At 33.4% G+C, this 27,819-nt stretch overlaps 1 protein-coding gene across 2 annotated transcripts; it reads left to right on the top strand.

Moving 5' to 3' along the window:
* Nucleotides 1-27,433, top strand: LOC122005667 (two-component response regulator ORR21-like). Of its 2 annotated transcripts, XM_042560785.1 has the most exons (7): nt 1-350; nt 1,527-1,622; nt 6,210-6,359; nt 6,460-6,855; nt 7,000-7,076; nt 20,387-21,681; nt 27,151-27,433. In XM_042560785.1, exons 2-6 carry the CDS (start codon nt 1,538-1,540, stop codon nt 21,644-21,646), a joined length of 1,968 nt encoding a protein of 655 aa, XP_042416719.1. In that variant the 5' UTR covers nt 1-350; nt 1,527-1,537; the 3' UTR covers nt 21,647-21,681; nt 27,151-27,433. The 2 variants fall into 2 exon arrangements, with proteins under 2 accessions (XP_042416719.1, XP_042416718.1); XM_042560784.1 differs by having other exon boundaries at nt 1-1,622.
* The last annotated feature ends 386 nt before the right edge of the window (nt 27,434-27,819 follow it).

Raw genomic sequence — 27,819 nt, forward strand, 5'->3', positions numbered from 1 at the left:
CTGATAAAAGAAAGCGACCTTCGAGTTCCTGGAGACTGCCTCGTCCCCCTGGCCATGCGAGAGAGCAGCGCGAGAAACCGCGAGCGAGCGGGGCGAGAGGTTGATGGGAGAGCAGCTTGTGCCTGCATTTCCTTCCGTTCGGCTCGAGAAACTGTTCCAGGAACGCAGGAACAAGTATGCCGAACGCAGCTGTGTGCTGGCGTCCCCTATGCCGTCTCGAGGTCGGTTCGTACCTCAAATTTAGACATCAGCTTGAGAATACCAGCATGGAAGAATCCCCTCTGGTTTCTATTCGGAGTCTTGTCATCCCTTTTCAGGCGTCGTTGATTGGCCCAAACGCTTGATCTTAGGTATACCTTAGCTTGGCAGGAGTTCTGAGTTTTGTTTGTTCTGTAACTTTGAGTAAGGGATATTAAAAAAACCATAACGCCTTTCATCCGGATAATGAGTCTGTCGTATTAGATTTACCTGTCGAAAGTAGCATGCGAGCTTGATCCATAATAGGACAATAAATCATGCATTAACCATACAAACTTAGCTATTAATCATGGTGTCAGCGAGACTTCCGTGTGGTCTTTGCTCAACACGTTACCACTGGGTATCTGATGATAAGTGGATAAAGTCAATGGTTTTCATCTAGCCCTATTCTGAAACATGTTTGCTGTTGACCTTCAGCATCAGGAGATTTCTTTTTCTCAGGATAAAATTAGAATTTTTATGCATGATACACCAGATGTAAGTTTCAGAAAGAATATTAGAAAAGGTAAAATAAGTCAAAGATGTTTTTAAAATAATAATACTTTTTCTTACTTCAAACGATAGTATAGGTCTAGACCTGCTAACTTGCATAAGCATCCTCGAGAAATTTAGTGAAGTGATCAATACAACCTACAATCTAAAAGCAAGGGAATAACAAAGGCCAACCAGTATGATTTATCAAATCATATATCATCTTTATATACATGCAACCTATTTTGTATGTGAGTGAAAGCCAATAGCACAACATGATTTAAACTTTATAGTTAAGACTCATGACAATCTAAAATTTAGATGTTTGATTAATTATTTTCCAAATTTTAAAGAACTGCAGGTGCATGTCGAGTGGTAGAAGGATAACAAACTATATAGACTTTTGCAATTTTTTTTATGGAAGTTGTCTCATATCTCTTGGATGATACAGTGATCCATAGAAACCTTCCTAATATACCTGCTTATTAGTAAGAACCACTAGGCACCATTCTATTGGGCTTCTACTGCCCCACAAATTCTCTTAATTTCCATTCCCTGTACTCTCTATAGCTATAAATGGCACTTGACTTCCCCTAAAAAAGACTTGTATTTGCCTTCCGACAGTCTTATTTGGGCATATCGGCATCACAGTAAGAGGGCAGTTCATAGCATTTGTAGATTTCATTTACGTTACGCACATCAACTTTTTTGGTCAATTTTGATGGTGAATATGCAAAGTTGCTCAGAGAATAATTTCCATGCAACCTTGAATATCTGTGAGGATTTTAAACTTCCAGATAATTTCCCTATGGGGCTCAAGGTTCTTGTGGTGGATGATGACAACGCCTCCTTGTCACTAGCAAAGAACTTGCTTCTTTGTTGTGGATATGATGGTGAGCTCATCTCTCTATTTTTTATGTGCATGCATATTTGAAGATATGGAACAATTCATCTTCCTATTTTTTATGTGCATGCATATTTGAAGATATGGAACAACTTACCTTAATTTGTTGTGGTTTTGCCTTCTAGTTATGACCAAAATTGAGCTTTCATTCATTTTCTTGTAATGTATGTGATATTTTTCATATTACAGTAACAAAAAAATCTTGTTAGATTTGGATCCAGTCTTTTTTTTCATAAGGTATAATGGCAACTTATTTGGTTAGTCTTAAATTTTTCCATATTTACCGGAGATATGATTTTGATTCATGCACTGTGCAATTGGTAATATACATACACAATTCTTTCGTTTTCTCTCTTGCATATTAAACTTAGTTTTAGAAACATACACTCTAGATTCTTGCATGCAGGTGTTCGTCAAAAGAAAAGAAAGATCTTATTTAGAGGTGATGGTTTTCTTCTAATTTCTTGTTCTGAAGTTTTCAAATATTTGATTCTTTTGTTTCAATTTTGAATATAGATATTAAGTAATGGCCCAATGTTTCTTGCATCCCTGTGAACACAAGTGAAACATTTTGTTTCATTACCAACTTATAGTAGAACAACCCGATGCCAAAAAAATAAAAAACTCAGTTGAGTCTTCCATGAGCACGAAAGCTACTCAAGGTAATAAGGAGAGGAGAAGAACCTTGATACCTCAGTTCTAGTGGTAGTGAAGGGAGTGGCTAGTCATCCCACCAAAGTTCACATCGGCAAAGGAGACAGTCGAGAGTGATTTTGCAAACTCTTTGAGGCTGATTTGACAAAGGCAGGGCAGCGAAGGCGATTTCAAGATTTCTTATGGAATTAATCACGAATATAACACATATATATCAAATATTATTATATACATTGATGTATGTTATTTATACACACACATCTCTCTCTCTCTCTCTCTATATATATATATATATATATAATTGGCAATGGATGAGTTTCGATGTTTGTCTCACGGTAATATGCTTAGGTTAAGCAAATAACATGATATAATTTATCACGAATAAATTTGGGTTAGGTTAATTTATGTGTTTTAAATTATATAACAATGTAATAAATTATTCGTAGTAAATATATAGGTACGGTATGCTAAATAGTGACTACTAGTAAATATGTAGGTACAATATGCTAAATAGTAACTAGGGTTAGTAAATTTACTGGTGTAAAAGGTAATTAATAGTGCAATTTTAAATAATTACCGGTAACTTGTAACTGTTAGTAAATTATAATTACAAGTAAAATATTCAATTATAATTATCAGCAAATAATTATACTATAAGTAATTTATAATTTTTAAATAAATTAATTACATAAAAAGTTAATTAAAAATAGTACTTAATAATTGAAATTAATTATGTTTTCATTAATAATTTAATTAAATAATTAAACTTGGTCTCGGCTCGACATTTTAAACTTTGATTAGGTGAGTAAAGACTTCTCAGAATCACAAAGAGTAGGTTTTAACATATATTGATGAAACTACGTCATGATAAATTATGTTGTCATTTTTTTTCTTCTTTTATATGGAGCTCAATTGATCAGGTATGATGTTAGTATCTCTTTACCATACTTGTTTAATGCATAGTTTTTTGTTGAACTACCTTTTAGATCCTTGTTTACTTCCCCTTTGTTCTTTTTTCTGCAACCGGGAAATACGAGCTGCCTGATTACCTTTAAAAGAAGATTTTAAAGTTGTGATTGTTTAACCTCTATATATACTGAATGACAACTCTTTTGGAACCTATGTAAATATTCTATTAAGAGAAGACTGGAATGATATCATATGATTATTTGATCACATGAGTATAATATATTCATGACCAGAAAATGCCATAGTTATAGGACCTTCAAGCAACCTTGGATGGCCTATTGCCATTATCTTGTAGTATTGGATTTCTATAGTAATGGTTATTAGAAAATAGGGTATTCTTTTGATACTGTTTTACTTGAAATGACAGCTTAGATGATAAGCCAAACTATTCCAAAGGTTTTTTTTAGGTTACATAGGCTATCTTGTTTCCAAGGATAGTTTGACTGAGTGCATGTAAGGATAGTTTGAAGGTTATCTTATTAAGTCCACAACCAACTAATTTGGTGTAGCTAGAATTACATCTTTCTTAAAATAGATATATTGGTTAGGTTGTATACATGTTTAATTAGTTGTTTGATGTTATTTGAAGCTCTGTTACTACAGAGACTGACCATTAGTAATTTATTTGGATTGGAGATTATTTGATCTGCCACTTGGTTGTCCTCTGGTAAGAAGTTGCTGTCTGGAAAAATATTGAGAATGGTCTTGCACATTTTTTTGATATTTTTCTAAAAGGTTAAAGCTAATAAAAGGGCAGCCACGTAGCTTCCACCAACTAGGAAAGAGTCAATCCACACTTAAAACTAATATCAGTGGAAATATAATATATTCCACGAAGTTGGTCAAAAGGGTTTCTAGTGTGGGAGTGTAGAATAAGAAACTAGGGTGAATAAATGGAAAAGACAAATATAAGTGCCAATATACTTGACAATTAACTATTCCCATATTAAAATCCCAATTCTTCATAATTGTTTTTTTATGGTTCTTCAGTAATACCATAGACTTGGATAAATTCTCACTAAGGTGGATAGATTCTCACTAAGGTAATACTCAAAATTTCCTATAGGAAGAAAAATGGTTGGAGAGCAGGGTGGACAAATAAATAATAGTTTTAGAATTTAGCGCATTGGAAAATCTGAGAACTAATAATGAAGATATGAAGGATCTATTATTCAATAAAAAAAAAATATTGATAACATTATTAGGATAAGACTGGGTGGTTGAAATGGAAATGAGTTTGTTGAGTATTGTGTGATTGTTGGGTTGAAAACTTATAAAATCATGGTATGACCTTCTATACTTCATGGATCAAGGAGTTGAGTTACTAGAAACAACATACAAAAAATTATATAACATAGACAAAAATGCCAAGATGGCTTTGTGATGCTCCTTGAAAGGATAAAATAAACAAATAAAATTATCTCAGAGCAATTAGCTGTAACAACAATAGCTAATAAATAAAACTCATAATAAATAAAAATTTCTAGTAACTTGGTCCATGGTGAATCGACTTCCTAGTAAAGTTAATTACAATAATATAACTATATAATTAAAGTGCAATATTACTATTTTCTCACGTGGAGCCTATAATGTAGCAATATAATTAAAGAGTAATATTACTATTTTCCCATGTGGAACCTATAATGTAGCAAATAAGCATTTAACATTACCCTTTTTTTTTTTAAAGTGTGCTTGCCCTTAAGCATGAATTTTGGAAACTGATGGTTCTTAGATAGATGACTGGTGTCTCTACTGCTGTGGGAAAACTTAATCATAATGGAGATGACACTGGATTTCGTGAGATGGTGTGTTGATGTGCAAGAGCCTTCTCTTTGATGTGATTTTTTTTGTCATACATTATACATAAGAGGTTGGAGGTAGTGTAAAAATACAAGTTACCTTGGCCAAGGTATATTTCATACTTAGGATAGTATTGCTGAATGGATTTAAAGGGAATTCAATTATTATTATTTTTTTGTTATGGGTGGAAGACCAAGTCTTGGATTGGGATTGTTTTTGAGGGAATACAATGATTAACTTTTTTCTTTTTTTGGTTGTTGGCAATATGGAGGGGGGACAAGAGAATTTTTTTTAGGAGCTGATGGGGAAAATCGGGCATTAGTTTATTTTTTTTTATTTTTTTTATTTTTTTGTTAAAAAGAATGAAGGGAAAAAAGAAACTGTTTTTTCTCCTTGCAATGAGGGAATTATAGGGAGGGGAATATATTTGTATTGGTACTTGATGGAGTAGAGGAAGGCAGAAAGAAAACTATCGTTACTTTGTTTTTGATATTACGGGATTGGCGGAAAGTGAAAGCTCATTTTCAATTGATGGGAAAAAGTCAAGGAAGAAGTTTGGAATAAAGAGTAAGAGTTTGATGATAATGATTTTTTTAGCCTTCAATTATAAGCAAGATTAAGAATAAGAAAAAGTCATTTCCTGGAGAGTCAGAGAGAATTGAGATGTGATGAAAAAGAGATGTGGTATGATGAACTACAATAAAATACCAGTACCTGTTCAATGTTTGACCTAGTGTAGAAATAAGAACTTGGTATAAAGTAGTTAAAGTTGAGGTTAACTAAATGTAGCAAAATTTAGAGCTTATAATGATTTCTATGATGATCAATGCACTGGTAATGTGAATAAGATATCTACTGAAGTGCTAAAATTAGGAAAATAAAATATAAAGTGTTGGAAAATATGAAATACTACTCTGATAGTCTTCCTCACTATAAATGACTCTTTGTTCACCACTGGATCGGTAAGAAAAACTTTTGCTACCCTTTGTCGGTTACTAATCCTTCTTGGCCTCTCTCAAGAACTGACACCACTTATTAGTTCTATTGCGGGTATCTAATTCAAGATTACAGTACTAATCTGTTGAGCCTAACACTGTTTGATAATGATGATTTTTTTCTCATCTTTTTTATTTTGTTTGGATTTTTCTTGCAGTTACAACTTGCTCTCAAGCTGCAGAAGCAATATTTCTTCTGCAGGAAAACCATGGATTTGATCTGATAATGACTGATTTCTGTATGACTGACATGGATGGATTCAAGTTGTTTGAATTAGCTGGTTTTAATATGCATCTACCTATTATCAGTAAGTAATTTTCTTTTAGTAAAATGCATATCTAGAAGATATTTATTGTTCTTCATTATTTTGAAGATATCTGTCTTTCTCCTTTATGTAAATATCACAGTGATGTCTGCTGATTCAAGATTTGAGTATGTGATCAAAGGATTAAACCATGGAGCCTGTGGATTTTTATGTAAACCTTTACGCTTGGAAGAGATGCAAACCATTTGGCAGTTTGTTATCAAAAGAAAGTGGCCCATAAACGAAGTATCAGAGTGTTATGGTTTTCTAAAGGTTCATAATTATGAGGGCAATAGGTGCTCCACTGGTGGTACTGGAAATGCTTCTACAATGAACACTTTGACCAATACGTTCATGAGAAGCAAAGAAAAGAAAAATCAAGATAAAGAAGATAGTGAACCTGATAATATGGAGCCTCCATCAAAGAAACAACGATTAGCTTGGTCATTGGAACTTCATAAGAAGTTTGTAAATGCTGTTAATCTGATTGGCATAGACAGTATGGCCTTTTCACCACTTGTCGCGTCTCTTAAGTTTTAATTTAAAGTTAGTTACATTTGTTTGATTGCACTATTAATGGTGTCTAATACTAGAATATATGCTTATATGAATTGAAAAAAATCTCACTATAATTTTTTTTCAGGGGCTGTGCCCAAGAGAATCCTAGATGTGATTAATGTTCCTGGTCTAACTAGAGCAATGGTTGCAAGTCACTTGCAGGTTTGATTTTGAGTTCAATATTCACTTATATTGGATGCTTTTAGCCTTGTGCATCATCTATTTATATCAATATTCAAGTTTATGGAGATAGCTTATTGTTTTGTCATGGCCAAGTGAGCCTCCATGTTCATAGGCTTGACATGGCGCCCATCATGGCCCTGTATGATTCTTTTGGTATCAATTAAGTAGGAACAAATCTTTGATGATGCAGCATGCTAGGCAACACACAGGCTATCTATAGAAACCATAGTAAAGAATTGCATACAAATGGAAACCATATGGAACGTTCTCAAATAATAATCAAACTGCAAATAAGGTAGCAAATTTATGAACTGAAGTTGAAAGAGTTAGGTGCCTAATGCCTATATGAAACAAATAATAAATAAAATGAAAAGAACTGTAATACAATAATAAAATCTATAAGAAATCATCAAAATATGTAATTTGAGAGTGTTAAATGGACTAGGTCACCCATGACCTAACCTTGCATGAACATAAGCAAGCTATAGCATGCTGGGCTCAGCTACTTGTCTGAGGTCGTGTTGGGTGGTGTGTGCTTGACCCACAATCTGTGTTTGGCATGACTCGAATGTGAACACGTTGAGCAAGCCATAAGCCCATGTGGCCAAGTGGAGCATGTGCTCCTAGCATGCCCATGATCTATTTTTTCTAAATTTTTCATATAGAACTTTATATGTTATATCCCTTCTACCCCTAAAGTAATTTTATAAAAATTTAAATCTTACTAAATTGCACTTAAAAATCTTTTAAAAAATTATTAATCCTTTTTTTATTGCATATTTATCATTATTATTATGTTTAATCTCTTGTTATTATTTTATTAATTTCTCAATCTAGTGGACCAACTTGTGATGGACACAACATGAGATGGTCGAACTTCATGCTACACTTGGAGCTGGGCCATGCCATATTATTTTTAGTTTTGTTGTGACCTATATGCCTAGATTGCTTAAACATGATCCATTAATATGCCGTGATACAATAATGTATCCTTTGAACCGTCCTTACCACTCTCTGATAATCTATAGGTTCTTAGCATGATTTGAAATGTCGTGTCATGCATCCGAAACGGGCGGTATTTACTGTTTCGGTGTGGGATCGGCACTGGCACAACAATTGAAAGGGTGTTATGAGGTCGTGTAGGGCACATCGGCCCCATGGTGTCCCTTTGCGTAGGTCGCGAAAGGCGCTACGACCTCGCGGCATCCCGGGTCGTTGACGACGCCATGACAGAAGTTGTGCTTCTATGGATGGACGCGCGAACATGGTGGAGAGTAGTGGGGAGAAGGAAAGCACCGCCAACATCAGTTGCTCGTGTGGACTATGGTGGCGGGATACGGCTAATGACACGAGGAATAACAATGGCGGAGAACTTAGGTTTTATAAAACTTAGGTTTAATCAACTCCTAACTTAAATAGTCCAAAACTAACCTCTAAAATTTTATTATCCCATTAAAATATATAAAAATTTGTTTAAAATTCTAATAAAGTTTTATATATTTCTAAAATTTATTTATTTTTATTTAGTTAATTTTTTATTTTTAAATATATATTTTTATAAGTAAATAATTATTAATAATAGTTATAAAATATTAAAAATTATTTCAAAATTTTAAATAATTTAAAAAATTAATAAATATTTTATAAAATAATTTAATTTTTTAAAAATAATTTAAAATTTTTAAAATAATTTAAAAATTTTAAAATAATTTAAAAATTTTAAAATAATTTAAAAATTTTAAAATTAAATATAAATTTAAAATAATATAATTTTTTAAAATATAATTCTTAAACATTTCAAATAAATTTTTAAAAATTAAGAATTTACAAATACATTAAAATTTTTTTAAAATTTTAAAATAATTTTATAATTATTTTTAACCTTTCAAATGATTTTATATAATTTTAGACTTGGTTTTGAATTTTAAGAATTACTTATTTTTTTAAAAAAATTAATAAGTATTATTTTATGAGAAACTATTAAAATATAAATTTAACATCTCAAAATATAGAACATATTTAATAATCTAATTTTAATAAAATTAATATACATTTATATTTATTTTTTTTTAAAAAAATACCGAAATTGTATCGACGTGGCATGATATGGTACCGAAATCGTATCGTTCCGGTCTGAGATTGAAACCTCGACATGGGTCGAGATTTTAAACCTTGGTTCTTAGCACCTATTTATTTAGTGAAAACTCTATCTACTCTCTTATAATTGCCTTTGGCATGAGAAGAGAGTTAGAAATGAAAATTGAATAGGCATGCAAGATGAATATTATGAACATTAAGATAATAAACATTGAATGTTTGATGATCCATTCATTGAATATTTATCTAAATTTAACATTGGCTGGAACCTAACGCAACCCTCACCCTTTCTCATCCGGACTTGGGACCGGCCATGGTAGGCTTAAGAATAAACACTTCAAATAAATTAATTCAGGCTACCACTTGCAGGTTATTAGCTTGAAATCATATCATTAATTCATGAATACCACAATCCAATCTGACATTCAACTGCTAAACTACAAAACTTCAATCAAGAATTGTGGACCAATGGATTATACATGAACTTTCACAAAGCTGCAACAAAGAGTAATTGGTGGAGTCTGAGCATATTACTTCCTACACCTCACATCGTCCACTGTTGGTTTTAATAAATCATGCCTTTAGGCCATGCAAGCCTAATTGCAATCCACAAATATTTATCCAGAAGGCCTAAAACTTTATTTCCTATTAAATTATAAATGCTATGCCACTTCCTAAATCTGCTATGTCCACAATGTCCTAAGTCTGTCTACCTATCTACATATATGATATATGAACTCAAAACACACATATTTGAATCAAATATGAGCAACATTTGATGACATATTAATAGAAAGAGTAAAATTGAAAAATATAATTACTAATCCAAAATTACCTAAGGCAGGACCACACATGATAATAACAATCATAGTTTCAAAACAGCTGATTCTAATTCAGATCGACCGAATTGGATATGAATCCACCATGGCTAACAGTATCTGTTTGATTTCCTACACACCAGATTGGAAGATATTGATCATAAAAAACAACAAGAAGATGAGACAACAAAAAAGATCAGATGAGTTGAATGATTTAGTGTGGAATCAAGTCTTGCAAAATAAAATTGCAAGGAGTACCAAACAATAATTGTAGATGTTGGTGACAATGAAGAGTTGGAGGTGGTGGACTACTCTAGTGTGTGAGGATGGAGGATAGGAGGTATTAGAGGATCTGATCTAAGTAATGGGTGGTAGGAAGAAGATGTGTAATGATGCGTGGGATAATCAGCGCCAATAGATAGATTTGGAAAATGTTTAAGTTAAAGAGTTGGATTTCATAAATTAGTTAATTAGTAATTAACCTAAAGTTTAATTAAACCTATTAAATAAAAGCAAACTAAATAACAAATTGACTATCTAAAATTTTTAATTTAATAATATAAAGTTTAATTAATATATTACTAATTTAATTAATACTCTTATTATACAAAAGGATGACTTATCACAAACATGATATACTTACATAAGAAGTTATAAAATTAAGCAACTCATAGACAACCCATCTAATTCATCATATTACCAAAATTATTATAAAAAATCTAACATAGCTAAATTATTGAGCATAGTGTCAAACATAATTTACATGAATCAATATGCTAATGTTGCTGTTTCAAACACTTATCGACTATGCCAATTGAAACACACTATTTATCCAATTTTTGTATTTATCCTACAGCAAAGGATTCACACATTTCTCATATAGCACTAGTTATAACTATTTCTCCTTCCTTTCCTCTTATTTTATTTCCTTATCTCATATCAATTGAGAAGCTTCTATAGGAAAAATATGACAAAGGGGGTGAATAAATAGTCTGTTTAGTTTTCTTGCAAATTTAAAATTCAAATCAATCGTTAGTAGTAAGTACACACTTGTGTCAAAAATAGTGATAAAAGGATATATATGCACGACGAAAATAAAACAATTAAGATTATAATGCTGATGTGAAATATAACAAGGTTTGAAAATCCCTCTCTTATAGCTATAACCATGACCACAGTATGGTGCATCACACCAAATCTTTTAAATTATTCTTTTTTAAGAGACAATAGAATATGGGCTAATAGTTTGAGTATAAATTGTCATGCCACGTCACTGATTTAGATCAATTAGATCTGCTCAACAAGAGCAAGTATGAAAAATGCCAACAAATGAATATGAAAATTACAAAACAATGAGACTTTTAATCATGTCTCACCCTTCACCCTAAAGAATAAGGATTAACATGAAAATGAGGCTAGATTTGGTAATAAACAATTTTGTGATCTAAAAGCAATGTTTCGGCCCTTTTTTTTGGATCTCTAGAGCTTTTCGGACATTAATGATTTTTAAATAAAATAGGTGCTCTTTGATGATGAAGGAATCTCCAAAATAAATATGAAAAATATCTTCATTAGAAATTTGATCTTCTACTGATAATTTTTTTAGGTATTAGTTGACTAGTCTACCACTAGTCACTTGCCTAGAAGATGGCAATTTCAGTTGACTATTTAAGATTTAGTAAACTAACCTTCAGATATTGAATTTTTGCAAAAGGTTAGGTTTAGTCTACTAGTATGCCACTAGTTGATTACAACAAATTAGTGCTATCAAATGGGCCAACCCGTGGTGGGGCGGGTCGGTCAGCCATCTTGACGAGTTGGGAAATCTCCAATCAAACCCAAGGCGGATTGCGAATTAGGTGGGCCAACCCACGAGCTCATTAAAAAATTAAAAAATATATAGAAAATGATGAAATGTTTAAGTTTAGATTGTGGATCAGGCGGGTCAAGTCCATGAGTCTATTGAGTTTTCCACTTTAGTTTTAAATTTATAAGATTTTTTTTCCTCAAGCTACGGGCCGATCCAAGTCCACCATGGGTTGACCCGCATGGAATCGCCTTAAAATGGGTTGATAAAATCTCAACTCAATCTATTTAAATTGTTTGGCAGGACAGGTCAACCTGATGGACTCAACCTGATGGGTTCAACTTAAATTGATAGCTCTATAACAAATACAAAGTTCATTTTAATCATCTACTAAGACACTATTCACCTGCAAGCTACAAGCAAGCAAAATTAAATCTAGTGTCAATTTTAGTTACCTTCACTCTAATTAATCAACAAAAATTGGTACAGACTTGAAGTTTGAGTTCTGTTTTTTCTATGGTCAACCAACTCAAAAAACTATTGGTCAATTACACAGCTTGAACATCAAATTGATTGATCTTCAAGACTCCTAGACCATCTTTGGGATGTCTTAAGACCTATATGTATTTGTTTGAGTCCCTACTAGCAATTTAGAATTGCTTGAATCAAACATAGATGGTCCTTGATATGTAACATTGTAACAAGGAATTTAACCAACTATCTTGCCGAAATCTTAAAGAATAAGGAATAAACTCTTTAGGTAAAATCAGAATTTTCCTATTTATATAAGATCTACTCATGAGGCCAAAATACAATTCACACAATTAATACAAATTCTCAAAATAGCTTTATTTCGCTTTGTACTTGTCTTCAATTATGGTTAGCATTGTCTAATAGTCTACAATAAGAAATTAGAAGTGGAAAGACCGACAATATAATGAGTTTAACCAACACAAAATTATGGATTTAAATATCGTGCCATAATGGTTGGCATGTTCATTCCGCCTGCAGATGTCACCTACATGGTGTCACGGATGACGCTACGGCCTTGCAACATCATCCACGAGGTTGCAACTGCTTTCGTTATATTTTATAAAATTTATAAATTTATTTACTTTATATTTTTATTTTTTATTTTAACTGCTAATTTCCTTTCATTATTTTTTTTGGTACCTATTAATCTTTTCCCTTTATTAATTTTTTTTCTTCTTCATCAGTCCATGAGGATAAATAAAGAGGAAAAAACCTCTATACCTCTTTAACAATGGTTAATTTTTTTCCCTCTATCCATGAAATGAAAAAAATCCCTTTTATAGGATGGTTAATTTTTTAGTCTATTTATCCATATGGTAAATTGAAAAAAAATAAAACTCTTTAAGATGGAAGAAGCATATTGTTTGAAAAAAATAAAAAATAAATATAATATAATTTCTAACCTTATAAATATACTACTATGAATTAAATTATTATATATAAATTTAATTTAATTTTAAATTGATTAAATAAATCTAAATCTAAATTAAATTAAATTAAAATGGGGGGGGGTGGGGGGGGGGGGGAGTGAATAACAATTATAATATTATGAGTGATAGATTATAATAAAAAAATAAATTCTAAACCAAAACAATATGCAACGAAAATAAAATTTAGACCCAGCAAGAATGAATCAAATACCAAAATTATATCAACACAACATGATACGGTACCAAAATTGTATTGTTAAGGTTATAAATCGAAACTTTGACATATCTTGAAATTTTAAACCTTGCTTAAAATTATTGGCAAATGTCAAACAACACATGACTAGTCTAACTACAGTACAACGATAACCAAACCTTATCCCATTAGGTAGAGTTGGATATATGGATCCTTTTATGCCATTGAGTTTTATCTCTTACTATATTATCATCTATACTTAAATAAATTTTATCTTGTTTTATTATTGCTAATCAAATTTGTTTTGGTCTTCTTCTTCCTCATTTGATATGTGTGTTTGTCATAATTTCATATCGTCTAACTGGAACATTTATTGGTCGTCTCGCCCATACCATCTTAAACGTGTCTTTCGGAGGTTTCCCTCAATAGATGCAACTCTGGCTTTCTCTGTCTATCCTCGTATGCCCACACATCCACCTTAAATCCTCATTTTTGCAACTCTCATTTTCTGCTCATGTGCTCCGGTCATAGTCTAACATTCACCTCCATATAACATAGTAGGTCTAACTGCGGTTTTGTAAAACTTTCCTTTAAATTTTAAAGGTACTTATGGTCATATAAAACATCCGACGCTCTCCTCCATTTCAACCATTTTGCTTGTATTCTATGTAAGACATCTCTCTCAATATCTCCATTATTTTGTAAAAATGATCCTAAATATTTAAATCTCTTGGTTTGGGCAATTCATCATCTCCTATCTTAACAATTGTCTTATTACGTCTTATATTGCTAAACTTAAATTCTATATATTCTGTATTTATTTTACGAAGTCTAAAACCTTTTCCTTGTAGTGTTTCCTGCCAAGATTTTAGTTTAGCATTTACTCCTTCACGTGTTTCATCTACCAAAACAATATCATCTAAGAACAACATGCATCACGATACTGTGTCTTGAATGTGTGTAGTGAGCTCGTTTATAATTAGTGTAAATAGATAGAGACTTAGAGTTGATCCATGATGTAACCCTATCTTTATTGGAAATGTTTCAGTTACTCCACTTGAAGTCTTTACTTTGGTCGTTATATCCTTGTACATATTTTTAATTAGTTCAATATATGTTATGCTAACACCTCTCCTTTTTAGAATTCTTCATATAATTTCTTTTGAGTCTATATCATAAGTTTTTTCTAAGTCAATGAATACCATATGTAGATCTTATTTTTGCTTTGGATATTTTTCAATTAATTGTCTAAGAAGATGTATAACTTCTATTGTTGACCTTTCATACATGAACCCAAATTGATTTTTGGTCACCGTAGTCTCCTTCCTTATCTTTGTTCTATTATTTTTTCTCAAAGTTTCATGGTATGACTTATTAGTTTAATATTCCTATAGTTTGCACAATTTTGTACGTCTTCCTTATTCTTATATAAGAGAACTAGAGTATGATCAGACATTTTTTTTTTATTTTCAATATCATGTTAAATAATTTTGGAAGTCATTCAATGCCTTGCTTCTCTAGACACTTTCATACCTCTATCGGAATATCATCTAGTCTAATAGTTTTTCCATTGTGTATCTTATTTAAAGCTTGTTCTACTTCTGAAGTTTGAATTCTACAATAAAAATATAAATTTCTATATTCATTTGACCTACTTAAATTATCTAAGTTAAGTTGGTCACCTGAACCTTCATTAAAAAGTTGATAAAAATACTTCTTCCACCGCTCTTTTATTTCTCTATCGTTTACTAGTACCCTATTATATTCATCTTTAATACTTTTTATTTCAATAAGATCTCTTGTCTTCCTTTCTCTCACTTTAGCTATTCTATGATGTCTCTTTTCCTTTCTTTTGTATCTAATTTTTGATATAATCGTTCAAAAGTTTCACTTTGCTTCATTCACTACTTTCTTAGCCTTTTTCCCGGCTATTGTATATTTTTTAAATTTTCCTCATTCTTACAAATATATAATTCCTTATAAGCGTTCGTTTTTCCTAAACCTTCTCTTGCACTTTCTCATTCCACCACCAAGATTCTTTATTTAGTGGTGCATGTCCCTTTGACTCATCGAGTACCCGCTTAGCTACTATTTTCAACTTTGATATCATCTTCTCCTATGTCATATTAGATTCACTATATATTTCACCTAATACTTGTATTCCTACTTTATCTTTAAATATATTTTGCTTCCCATCCTTTAACTTTCACCATTTAATTCTAGGAGTCGTATGTATTTTCTTTCTATTGATATTTTGCTTTAGACGTATATTCAATACTACTAACCTATATTGGTAGTTAAGCTTTCTCCAAGGATGACCTTGTAATCTTTACAAACCTTTCTATTTTTCTCCCTAACCATAAGAAAGTCAATTTACGATTTATTATTTCCACTTTTAAACATGACTAAGTGTTATTCTCTTTTCTTAAAAAATGTATTAGCTAATATAAGGTCATATGCTATCGCAAAATCTAATATAGTTTTTCCTTCTTTATTTCTCGTTCCAAACCCATAACTCCCATATACCCTCTCATATTCCTTGTTTTTTACTTCAACATACCTATTTAGATCACCTCTTATTAAAATCATTTCATTTGGTAGAATGCTTTGTAATACTTCATCTAAGTCATCCTAAAACATTGATTTGGTAGCTTCATTTAATCCTACTTGCGGTGCATATACGCTAATTATGTTAATAGTTTCTTTCGCTACTATTATCTTAAGGACTATAATTCGATTCTCTTTTCTAACTACTCTTATGACTTCATCCTTTAACGAATTATCTACAACAATACTCACTCCATTTCTTGCTTTACTCTTTCCTATATACCATAACTTAAAACCCAAGTTCTCTATCATCTTTGTTTTCTCGCTTACCTATTTTGTCTCTTGTACCCACAAAATACTAATTCTTCTCCTAATCATCGTATCTACTACCTCCATTGATTTACCAATGAAGGTTTCTACGTTCCATGTTCCAAATCTTAGACTCTTAGTTTTCTATCATATTTGTTCTTATCCAACTTATGACATGAGAACTTTTACGTATTTAACACTACATCTAAGTTCTTATGGAGATATAGCGGTTCTTGTCGATATGTTACAGTCGGATCCTGCAACACGAACACCTGTATATTTAGCACTACACCCGAGTTTTAGAGATGTAGCGGTTCTTGTTATGACGTTATAGTCAGACCCTTCAACGAGTTCCTTCAGGGGAACAACCTAATATTAGTATAATAGTTTAATGGATCCATTCATTAAACATTTGCTGGCAACCAAACACAATCTTCCTCTTTTATCCGGACTTGGGATAGGTTATGATTGGTTCGTTATAGGCAGAGTTACTAGTCTAACTACAATATAGGAACTAAATTATCCAGCAACTTCACCCCTAACTCATATCAATCTTATATCTTCTCTATTCATTTCAGTAAGCTCCATCTATTACCTCTTTCTCTCATTTTCTCTGCCCCTAACTCCTCTCCTTTTGTTTTATGCCAGTCACCAGCGAGGCCAGTTCTCCTTCTTTTCTTCTCCTGTTACTTGATGGGGCTTCTCTCCTAATCTATCTCTTCATTTCACTAAGACTTTCTTTGCTTCATTTTTGTTTGCATAACTCTTTAATTTCCAATGAAATGTTTTCTCCCACTAAGAAACCTATCTCTCACCCTCGAGTTTTGGAGATGTAGCGATGTTACAGACCATGCAACGCGTTCCTTCAGGGGAACAACCTAGCATTAGCACAATAGTTTAATGGATCCATTCATTAAACATTTGTCGGCAACCTAACGTAACCCTCCTTTATCCAGGCTTAGGATAGGCTATGACTGGTTCGTTATGGGCGGAGTTACTAGTCTAACTACAATATAGGAACTAAATTATCCAACAACTTCACCCCTAACTCATCTCAATCTTATGTCTTCTTTATTCATTTAAAAAAGGTCCATCTTTTGCCTCTCTCTCTCATTTTCTCTGCCCCTATCTCCTCTCCTTTTGCTTTATGCCAGCCACCAGCGAGGCCAGTTCTCCTTTTCTTCTCCTGTTACTCGATGGGGCTTCTCTCCTAATCTATCACTTCATTTCAGTAAGACTTTCTTTGCTTCCTTTTTGTTTGCAATAACTTTTTAATTTCCAGTGAAATGTTTTCTCCCACTAAGAAACCCATCACCCCCCCAGTGGCTCTTAAATGTGGTCATGGTTAAGAAAGTCAATGGAAATGGAGCATATGTTTGGATTTCATGGACTTGAATAATGCATGCCCAAAAGATTGTTTTCTTATGCCTCAGATAGACCAATTGGTTGATTCAACTTCTAGCAGTTAGCTACTGTTGGTTATGATTACCTCTTCCGGTCAAAATCAGATTAAAATGACAAATGAAGATGAAACACACACTCTACATCACCAATGGAGGAATATTGTTATCAAGTTATGTTATTTGGATTGTATAATCCATGCAAGTGAAGCATAGCATAGAATGATGAATAAGATCTTTTAGGAACAAAATTCGAAAGAAAATGGAAATATAGGGTTGATGACATGGTAGTAAGGATAGGACAAAGGAAAGTTATGTAGCAAATTTAGAAGACACTTTCACTGCTTTGAAAAAAAATCAACCTCAGATTCATTATCTTGTGAAGCATGTTTTAGATATTTGTAGTTTAGTAATCGTAGGATGTATATTAGTAAATTATCAGCAAAAATATTTATTAGTACTAAAAAAGATTAACAATTTAATTTATAGTGATATAAATGTTAACAATCCTAAGTATTAATTGTTAACTTGTCAATAAAAACTTATATCTAAAATATAAATAATAATTTATTATATAGTAATAGTTATCTATCTAATTACATATTATTTATTAATTCATATATAGATATATGTTAACATACATGTTTCATATAATAATAATAATAATACAATTGATCAATGTTAATAATAATCAATATTAATCTAACACAATTGAAATTAATATTAAATTTAAGTTGAATTTAAATAATTAATATTAGTTAGAGTAAATCATATATCCAATATAACTTGTAAGCAGATTTGACTTTGCTTGCATTAAGTCTTGACCTTCAAAACTGATCATGTCTCTCTTACAATGTTGGGCAAGCTATATTGTAAATCTCTTATAAGTACACTAGAGATATTTACAATTCAATTCTTTACTCAAACAAGAATGAAATGTAAGTTGACTAAAAGAAAAATCCAAAGAGCTTGAGTTAAAACCTTCAACCTTGTCAAGCCCTTAGAAATCTGAGCATCGCTAGTACAATGATAAAGGAGCATAGGTATGCATTCATGCAACCTCTTGATCCCTCATAAACTCAGCTTATATAGATGCTGCTCCAGCAAACGTATTTTGTTGCCTTCAGTCAACTTTAGTAGGCTTTAGTTGACTTCTCGAGTACAGATGAACATTGAGCAGCCAATGACTATGTCTTTAGTTACTTTGCAAGTGCCCACTCGCTAGAATTGAACCTCCATCCATATTATTGCTCAAACATAACTTTTCAAATCATTGAATCCAAAGCCGTACGAACCCTCTAGATCACTGAGATCCACATCTAGTTGACTAAATCGAGTGGCCAATCCTACTTCACTTGACTTGCACTCTTGTAATCCTACATGAAATTTGGGATTTAGGTAAGTCATAAACTACGATCGGAATCTATTGCTCCTTAGTCAAAGGTTTCAACCAAGTCACTAGGTGTACCCCTACCTTGCTAAACACATCATCCCCGATGATGCTTCACAAAAGCAAAAAGCCTAAAATTAGACAACTTTCATGCCTTTACGTCTTTAACCTTGTTGATGCTACTTGTTACCCTCAAGTCCATCTTGTATCAGTCCCTCAATCCCTCGAATGCATCAAGCTCATTGAGCTTCTTTCATATGTCATCCTTCACCCCTTTCTTTAGGCCTTTAGTAACTCGGCTGCACTAAGCTCCAAACTTTCTCCATGTGTCATGTTTCTCCTTTCACCTTTTGAGTCCACCTCTGCAATAGGCCTTTGAGTATCAAACCAACAACTAGTCAACTTGGCTATGTCGAGCCATCCACCAACTAATTTGATTATGTCAAGTCTTGATTGAGTTCCTACATAAACTATTCCAAGTCTCTGCGCACTTGACGAACATGTCAAAAATATAGATCAAAGCTAACTTAAAAGCAAAACACATTAAAACAACCTGGTCGAACTGGACCACTTGTAGCTTGTTTATTAGTAACAATAAAGTAGACATTATAATCTGATATTGATATGAAAATAGTATTATCTAATGTCCAATGAATACTATTGATATTATTCTGATTTATTTACTTTATTATTATTGACAATATCAATATAATATTATCAATGGTGTTATATTTATTAATAATAAAAGACAATTTCTTACCAGTTCTATTCAACCTATTCTAACATTCCATTACCAACTTTGACAACCATGTATGTAACTAACTTTATTTTATAATTATTTAAAAAACAAAAACATAAAAAAGAAAAAACCAAGGCCTAATATCCACATGTGGACAAATGCTGGGTCACATACGAGGTTTCCCACTTGCTATGTGGCTTTCATGCACTTTTCAAAACCTGCTCAGTAGCATGATAACATTCTCCATAACATGCCACGGGTCACACAAGGACATTAAACATGCAATATGGGACTCCTTAAATGTTTTCCCGCTGATGATGTGGCCATCTTTTGGTTTGAAAATATGCCCTTAGAAAATAGTTGCATATAGGATATTTTTTTGCAGACATGGCAGCCAAATTCTTGTAGTTGTTATTCACTTGGGGACTATGAGTATCTGTATGTTTTTCTCCATTTTTTGCCTTTTTTCCGCCATGCAGGGATGATATGGGTGGTGGGTCTTATTTGTTATTTATGAAAAATGCAGAAATTCAGGTTACAGCTGAAGAAATTGAATGGAATAGCTGAATACAACGCTGAACTTGGAAAGTTTCTACTATGTGCTTCCATGAATGCAGATTTCTCACAACTCAGAACACTTGATAACCAAACTCTATCAATCTTAAGGAAAATTACTCCAGAAGCCCTGACTGCCTTGCAAGACATGTCTGCAATTAACCAAAATATCCAGCGGCAAGATGCACAAGGGTCTAATCCTGTTTTCCCCATTCATGGAACATTAGAGAAATCCACAGGAGAATCTCCACTTATTCCCTCCCTTCCCACTTGCAATCTTGAAGTCGCAGGCTCTTCCAATGCAAACAATTTCCAATGTTTGAATGCTCAGTATGAAAACAATTTGACAGAAATGGCACAACAGGAGCTAAATGCTGTGGTGTCAGAATCCTGTGAAACACTTAACCTTCAAAGTTCAGTAGCACCAATTCGGTCATCAAGTGTCCTTCAGGTTCAGCAGGTCATTGATATGTTGGATGAGAACTGTATGGCTGCATCTCTTCCATCACCTACCACTCTACAACACAGCATTACTCCTGTGATTCCAAATTCCTTTGCAACATCATCTGCTAACTTGCACACAGTGAACTGTCCTGCTATGATGAACCACTCCTCTATGATAGGCCACACTCAACCAATTACAAGAATGCTAGCTGGTGACAATCTTGATGAGAGTTTCAGTGCATTTCAATCCAAACAATTCACCCATTTCCAGCCATCAACTAATATTGTAGCAGAAAACATTCTTGATACTGTGAACCATAACACCCATGCCTCGGGTGAATGCAGTTCGATCAGAGATTATAGCCAACTTTCATTTCAACAAGATAATGCACCTAGAGTCACACCAATAATAACAGATGTCCTGAATGGCCCTTTGGACAAAAGCTTATCCATTCCTGGTTCAAGTTTCTCCTCTGAGCAAGTGCCATTTCATACTTATGTCAGCAGTCGGTGGAGTATTCCTGAATATGTAGGATATCCATCAGGATCATTTTATATTGTTCCCAACTCCTGCAGCAATGAAACAGATAGGGTAGATATGAGGGAGTTGTTTGATCAAAGGCAATCAAGAAGTTCTGTTTCTAGTGGCGGAACCTGTTTTCTGAACCAGTTTCCAGTGGTGGAAACTGGAACACTGAGTGATTGCTTAACCAATGGTGACAGATGCACTAGTCCAAATGAAGATGTGGATCCACATGATCTTTCTGGATATGACAAAATGACTTAAATTCGACTTATGCACCAGAAACTTTGATTGATTCTGTGAGTATATTTCTTCTATGCTTGCTTTATGAGACATGCTTTATACTGCAATATGCTAACTTTGGTGGAAATTGAAGAAATTGTATTACCTTTCTCTTGGTTTCTCTTGGTCCACGACCACACATTTGCATACAAGTTTCACCAGAATAGACATGGTTGCAAATCAGGTTATACAAAATAATCTAATTAATGAAAATAATTTATGGTTGATTTGTAGTGATTCCAATAGCTCAAGGTTGATGGCTGAAATCTAGGTATCTTATTCACAATTGTTATCATCCCCTCAAATTAGAGATGCTTCAAGCATATTCAATTTGGATTGAAGATGAACAACCACCCTTGTTTTGTGCCTTTGTGAATAGGTTTGGCCACTTGGCCTTTAGATGGTACATATGATAGGGTTATTGTCTTGAGCTGATGATGATGGCCAACAAAATGGAAATCAACTTGAATACTTGTTCATTCGTGAAACACATCATTGTGTATTATTTATATTGCACTCTTGTTATCACCATAGAGATGGGTGAGAAGTAATGTTCACCCCATGCCAGTTATTAGGAAGCAAAGCCAAACAATTTCAGCAAAATTATGAGCCAAGTTATGTTAGATACTCTTCCTTAGTGCTGGAGCGTTTTTTCCTTTACCAAGAAATTATAGATGATCACAAGATGATGCAAAACTTTGTGGCGGATTTGTGATCATTAATATCGCCGTTGTAGTCGACCTTTGAGAATTGTTGAAGGATGAGATCTGATTGTTTTAAAAGTTTTTTTTTATTGTTTGCCTGATAAAGCGAAGAATATGAAGGAATTGGTCTTACAAGATCATTTCTGAGGCGAAGCAACTGCAAAGAGGGTCTGAATGGATTTCATTTGTGCAACAAGGGAGAACTTTTCATCATAGTCAATGCTTTACTCATGAGAGAATCCTTTGCTACTGGTTGGTCTTATATCTTTCAGTAGAGTCATCTGATTTGGTTTTTATTTTGAACACTCAATTGCTTCTAATGGTAGATTTGTCTGAGAGTAGAGGTATAGCTCCCATGTAACAGTTTTCTATAGAGACTCAACTTCATCTGCCATAGTTTGTTGCAGACTAGTTGTAGCCTCTAGATAACTTTTAGGCTCATAAATATGCAAAATGTAAACAAGTGACAACAATAAACATGAAAATAGGTAGGAGGTTTTCTGTGGTTTTCTTAAATGAGGTACCTTCTTGGTGTGGTATAGTCAGGGCTGTCTTCAAGGAGGACATTTGTAGATCCAAATTGTCCCTCTTGGATCATGAGCTCATTGACAACTTCAATAATGGACCAATCAAGTAGTGGTATCAATTGTGCTTGCTTTGTGGTGGGTAGAGTGAAGAATGTGATCTACTCCCAGAACATGATATGCTGACATATGCACGATTGGTTAGCTTGAGGATAATATCATAGATATCCTTTCTGATGAGTACCATAACCCAAGAAAACAGCAAATTGCATTTTTAGTATATAATTTATCTCATTCACATTTATAGAAAAGAACAAAGCAAGTGCTTAAAAATCTTAAAGATGTCTGTTGTCAGGTGGCGAGTTATAGTTTCTGAGTGGCTTGAAGTAAAAGAAAGTTGTTCATTTAGCAATCTTATGATTAATATAATTGAAGTCCTTTATTGGTGAAACAATTCCATAAACACTTTTGTTAACTAAATGAGAATACTTTGAAAAAGAAATAAGACCTAAAAGTTGATGCCAATTTATGGAACTAGAATTGTTAGAGGCGAGAGCTGTGACTACGTGGATACCCGTGCTCGGAGGAACAAGCATCCAAGCTTATGTCCAATCTCAATTTGCTTCTACGTGTGACAATCCTGTACAAAAACAGCTGTTAGTTCATATTCAGCAAGTTGTTTGATGGAAATAAAATTCATGGAAAGTTGTGGGTAAAAACAGAGAACATCTAGGTTTGGTGTGTGCTTGACTGTTCCAATTGAAGTGACATTAACAATACTACCGTTTGTTGCTTGAATTTGAGGAGAAAACAAAATGGAGTTGCATTAGTGTGTCATGATGAAATAGATGTCATTGATTTGATTCACTAGATTCATGATGCCAATTACCTAACATTTTCATGCTGCTGGCAGTATGTGAAATAAAAGACTTAACAAGAGAAGTGCTTGTTTAATTATTTCTTGGAAAATAGTAGCAAAAAGAGGTGTTGCAGCAGTTTCAGTGGATGTTGCAATTGCTACTGAGAAATGTAAAGATGTCTCCTTGGAGCACATGTTTTTTGAGGATGCAGTACCATTCGATGCAACCACTGCAAGTAAAATCCTTGCAGTGCGCCGCAGTTGATGGCTAGGAGTAGTCGGCGATAGGGACAAGTACTAATGGTGACGAGCAATAGGGAGGATCAACATTGGAGATTGTTCAGATGTGGTTAGTTTGACAAGAGACGGATGAGTGTGATGCTATAGGGGGCGCAATGGAACAAGAAGCCGCGACATGCAACATTGGTGTGACAACGACATTGTGATCTTGGCAAGTCCAACAACTTATGTTGGGTTCTAGTAGCATCGGAGTAACCTTCCAACAATGGATTTAGTCATGATGGAGGGATTCATTGCTCGTGGTGAGATGCAAGAAGAGGGGTATCGAGTGCTGATGTTGATCTAGGTGGCAAAGTATCTAGTAGTGACGAAGAATATTGAATTTACCTAAGTTGCTTGAGTGCATAACAAACAGGAACTGAATGATTGTTGAAGAGTAACCTTGCTCTAATGCCATGGTAAATTTAGTGGAAATTGAAGAAATTGTATTGCCTTTTTCTTGGTGTATGATGACATATTTATATACAAAGTTTCACTAGGACATACATGATTATAAATCAGGTTATACATACAAGGTAATGTAATTAATGGAAATTATTTATGCTTTAATTGTATTGATTTTATAAGTTGAAGATTGATGTATAAAACCTAAGAATCATATCCTATGTGGATGCAATTGTGGTTCAAGTGGTCGAGCTCACTCAAGTTATTGAAATTTGGGAAATCAAGTTATTAGAGAGACTATTAGTACAATCACACCCAAGTGGTTAGAGAAGTCCAACAAGAGGTGGCAAAGTGAAAGTTCAACTAGTGTTATTGGAGTGAAGTCTTAACATGTCAAGGTTGGTTGGATGCTTGACAAGTGGAAGTCTCAACATGTCAAAACTAATTAGATGCTTAGAAAAGAAAACCCTAGAGACGTGACATCTTGGCATATAGAAGTCCAGTTAGCTCAAGGTTGGCAGGTAAGACGAGGAAGTTCTGGAGGCTAGGCCTCTTGGTAAGACAAGGAAGTCTTGCAGGTGTCACCTCTTGGCTAGGAAGTCTAAGTGAGAAAAGCGTCTATAAGTTATGCATGCTTGGATTTTGGGTGTGCTTTGACTTAGGTAATCATTCAACCTTAGATTGTTTGATAGTTAATGGTTTAGTCGACTAATGATTGGATTTAATTGATTAGTATGTGAGTCGATTGGGTAGTTGATTTAGATTGGTTTGCTAGTGAATAAAATGTTTCTATTCAGTGCTGAGTTGACTGTGCAGTAGATTGGAGCAAGATTAGTTGGCCAGGTAATCAACAAACATTTTGATAGGAAGTTAGAAGAAGACCATTGATATGACATGAAGGCATGCGCCATGATGATTTACGTGATTAAGTAGGTCAGGGAACATGAGTAGCTCACTGAAGTATGTGTTGCGAGGCATATTAGTTGATTGGAATCAGATGGAGTCGGCTAATAAATCTGTTGCTAGACAGAAGCTTACGAGATTACAACAATGGTCAACTGAATATAGGATCAATCAATTAAATTGAACCAGAACATGTCGTTGACAGAACTTGAACACTATAAGGAAGCAAAGGGAGTTTGTGGAGGCTAATGAAATGCAACTTGAATTGCAGGGATGAAGCCTAAGTCATGAGTAAAGCTCCATAGTCGTATACTTTTTTTTTCTTATTGTTTATTGTTTTAATTGTAAATTGATGGTCTTCTTGTTCTTATTGTAAGCAAAGAATTATAATAGGCTTCTTCGCTTCTGGAAGGATCTGAGAAGGATAAAATTTAGATGGATTCAAGTAGTGGCTCACTGACGAGTCATAGGCTATGGAATGAGAACTAAGGTTTTCAACTACGTTAAATAGAAATGTTAAATCTGCTTATTATTTTATTGTTTGTTTATGTATCCGCTACGTACGTGGCATCTAATTAAACGAGGATTTAAGAGATTGCAACTTTAGTTATTCACCCCCTCTAACCACTACGATCAATCTAACATCCTAATCTTCATGGCTGTTAATATTATATACATACCAACTGGTAGTATTGTATCATGCATTCTGTGATTATTGAAACTTGCATAATCTGAGTATCGAAGCCTTTGAAGGGGAGCCTTTGGTAAAGTTGTTACTGTGTGATTTGGAGGTCACGAGTTTGAATCTTGAAACAGCCTCTTGCAAAGAAGGGTAAGACTGTATAATAGACCCTTCCTAGGACCTTGCATTAACGGGAGCTTCATATACCGGACTACCCTTTTGAGTATTGAAGCCTTTATTCATACCTCACTAGTGATTATTGTTACTGTTTTATAAAGCATGAACGATTTAAGTGCCAATTAAATTTCTTAGATTTTCTTTCTAAGGACAATAGAGGCAGAGAAAATAATAATGAAAATATACCATGAATAATTGAGGAGAAGGGAATAACAAAAATCAAATAACAAAGGGTGCGCAAGTTTTCAGATTTTGTTTGAAGGAAAAGTAATAGGCAGAAAAGAAAATTTTGACACAAAGTAGATCATGAGATGATTGATGAGGAGAAAAATGATCAAGTTAGCAAAAACCACACCATAAGATACGGTCCCTAGTTCTGAAACCTTTGTGAAGGTAAATTGTTTGATGCCTTGTCTTATATGGCATAGCCCTCTGTTTGAGAAATTTATTTTAATACTGTAATAACACAACTAACTTCTAGTAGATTTTTATTTATAATTATATGATTTCTTGAAGTTTGGCTATACTGTGATGGTTTGCTTTGTCAGCCAAAGTAAGTTTTTGAGTACTTAGGTGAGAGGTACTTGCATATGCCGTTTGAGCATTCCCTTCCCTGGTTTTAGCATCTTTTTGATGTCTTGACATTGATTGCCATGTTGTTGGGTTAGTCAACATGTGTAATATATTAAACCTTATTACATCTCTATGTGCTGGTTGGCCCCTAAAACTGTCTGCATATAGGGTTCTTAATAATTTATCTATCGTGATTTTATCAATGCTACATTTTGCATCCGAGATGGACGTATATTGTAGTATGTGGGTTTTTATCATTTACTCGCCATGCATTATTCTACTTTATGTTGAAAAGTCGGGACCAATATTACTTGTATATTTTCATTTGATGGTTGCTCTATAGCTAGTGTTTCCAATACATTATCATTTGATTTTTACAGGTAATTCTCCCCTTATCTTCCATGGAGTTGCTGAATTAGAAGGTCAATGAGGTCGACAGATCGAAGTAGCTTTATTTAGATCCTTATTGTTGCTCTACTACAAACTGGATCAAGGGATTTTATTGTTGGCTATGTTTCTTTCAAGGTGTTAATTTGGAACTCTTTGATAGCTTCAAGAACTTGTTGGCAAACTATTCTGACTGTTTTCAGCTTGTTTGTTAAGGAAATTGCTATGGTTTTACTTAAGAAATTTTCATGCAAGTGGTTATGATGATTTAATGTGACATGTTACCTTTATCAAATTTCATATTTGATGGCAATTTGTTGTTATTTGACCAAATATTTTATTTTTTCAGAATTTTTTCCTACTCAAACAGTTCGGCACAAGGAATTGCTAGACTTTTTTTTTACTTTAATCTTATTGGTAGATGGTGGTTCTATTGTCTGGATGGAAGGTAAATCATAGGATATTTCGTTCAACAACAATAATGTATGTAAGGACTTGAATCGATCTTAGGTACAATAGCATTTTTATGAGTCAACTGTATTTGTGGGGACAATCTTATTAATTTTATGACAGGATTACAAAGATAGCTTTATAAAAATGCTATTTTGCATACTTAGCACTCAGAATAACAAACTGATCCCTAGCATTTTTATTTCTTCCCC

The sequence above is a fragment of the Zingiber officinale genome, chromosome 7B (genome assembly GCF_018446385.1).
Source record: "Zingiber officinale cultivar Zhangliang chromosome 7B, Zo_v1.1, whole genome shotgun sequence".
In the NCBI taxonomy this organism is placed as follows: Eukaryota; Viridiplantae; Streptophyta; class Magnoliopsida; order Zingiberales; family Zingiberaceae; genus Zingiber; species Zingiber officinale.

Bases quoted from the DNA above. Each gene is read 5' to 3' on its own strand.
- LOC122005667 (XM_042560784.1), top strand. From the start codon at position 1,451: ATGGTGAATATGCAAAGTTGCTCAGAGAATAATTTCCATGCAACCTTG. The intron at 6,360-6,459 runs GTAAGTAATTTT...TAAATATCACAG, and splicing joins TATGCATCTACCTATTATCA to TGATGTCTGCTGATTCAAGA. The intron at 7,077-20,386 runs GTTTGATTTTGA...TGAAAAATGCAG, and splicing joins TGGTTGCAAGTCACTTGCAG to AAATTCAGGTTACAGCTGAA.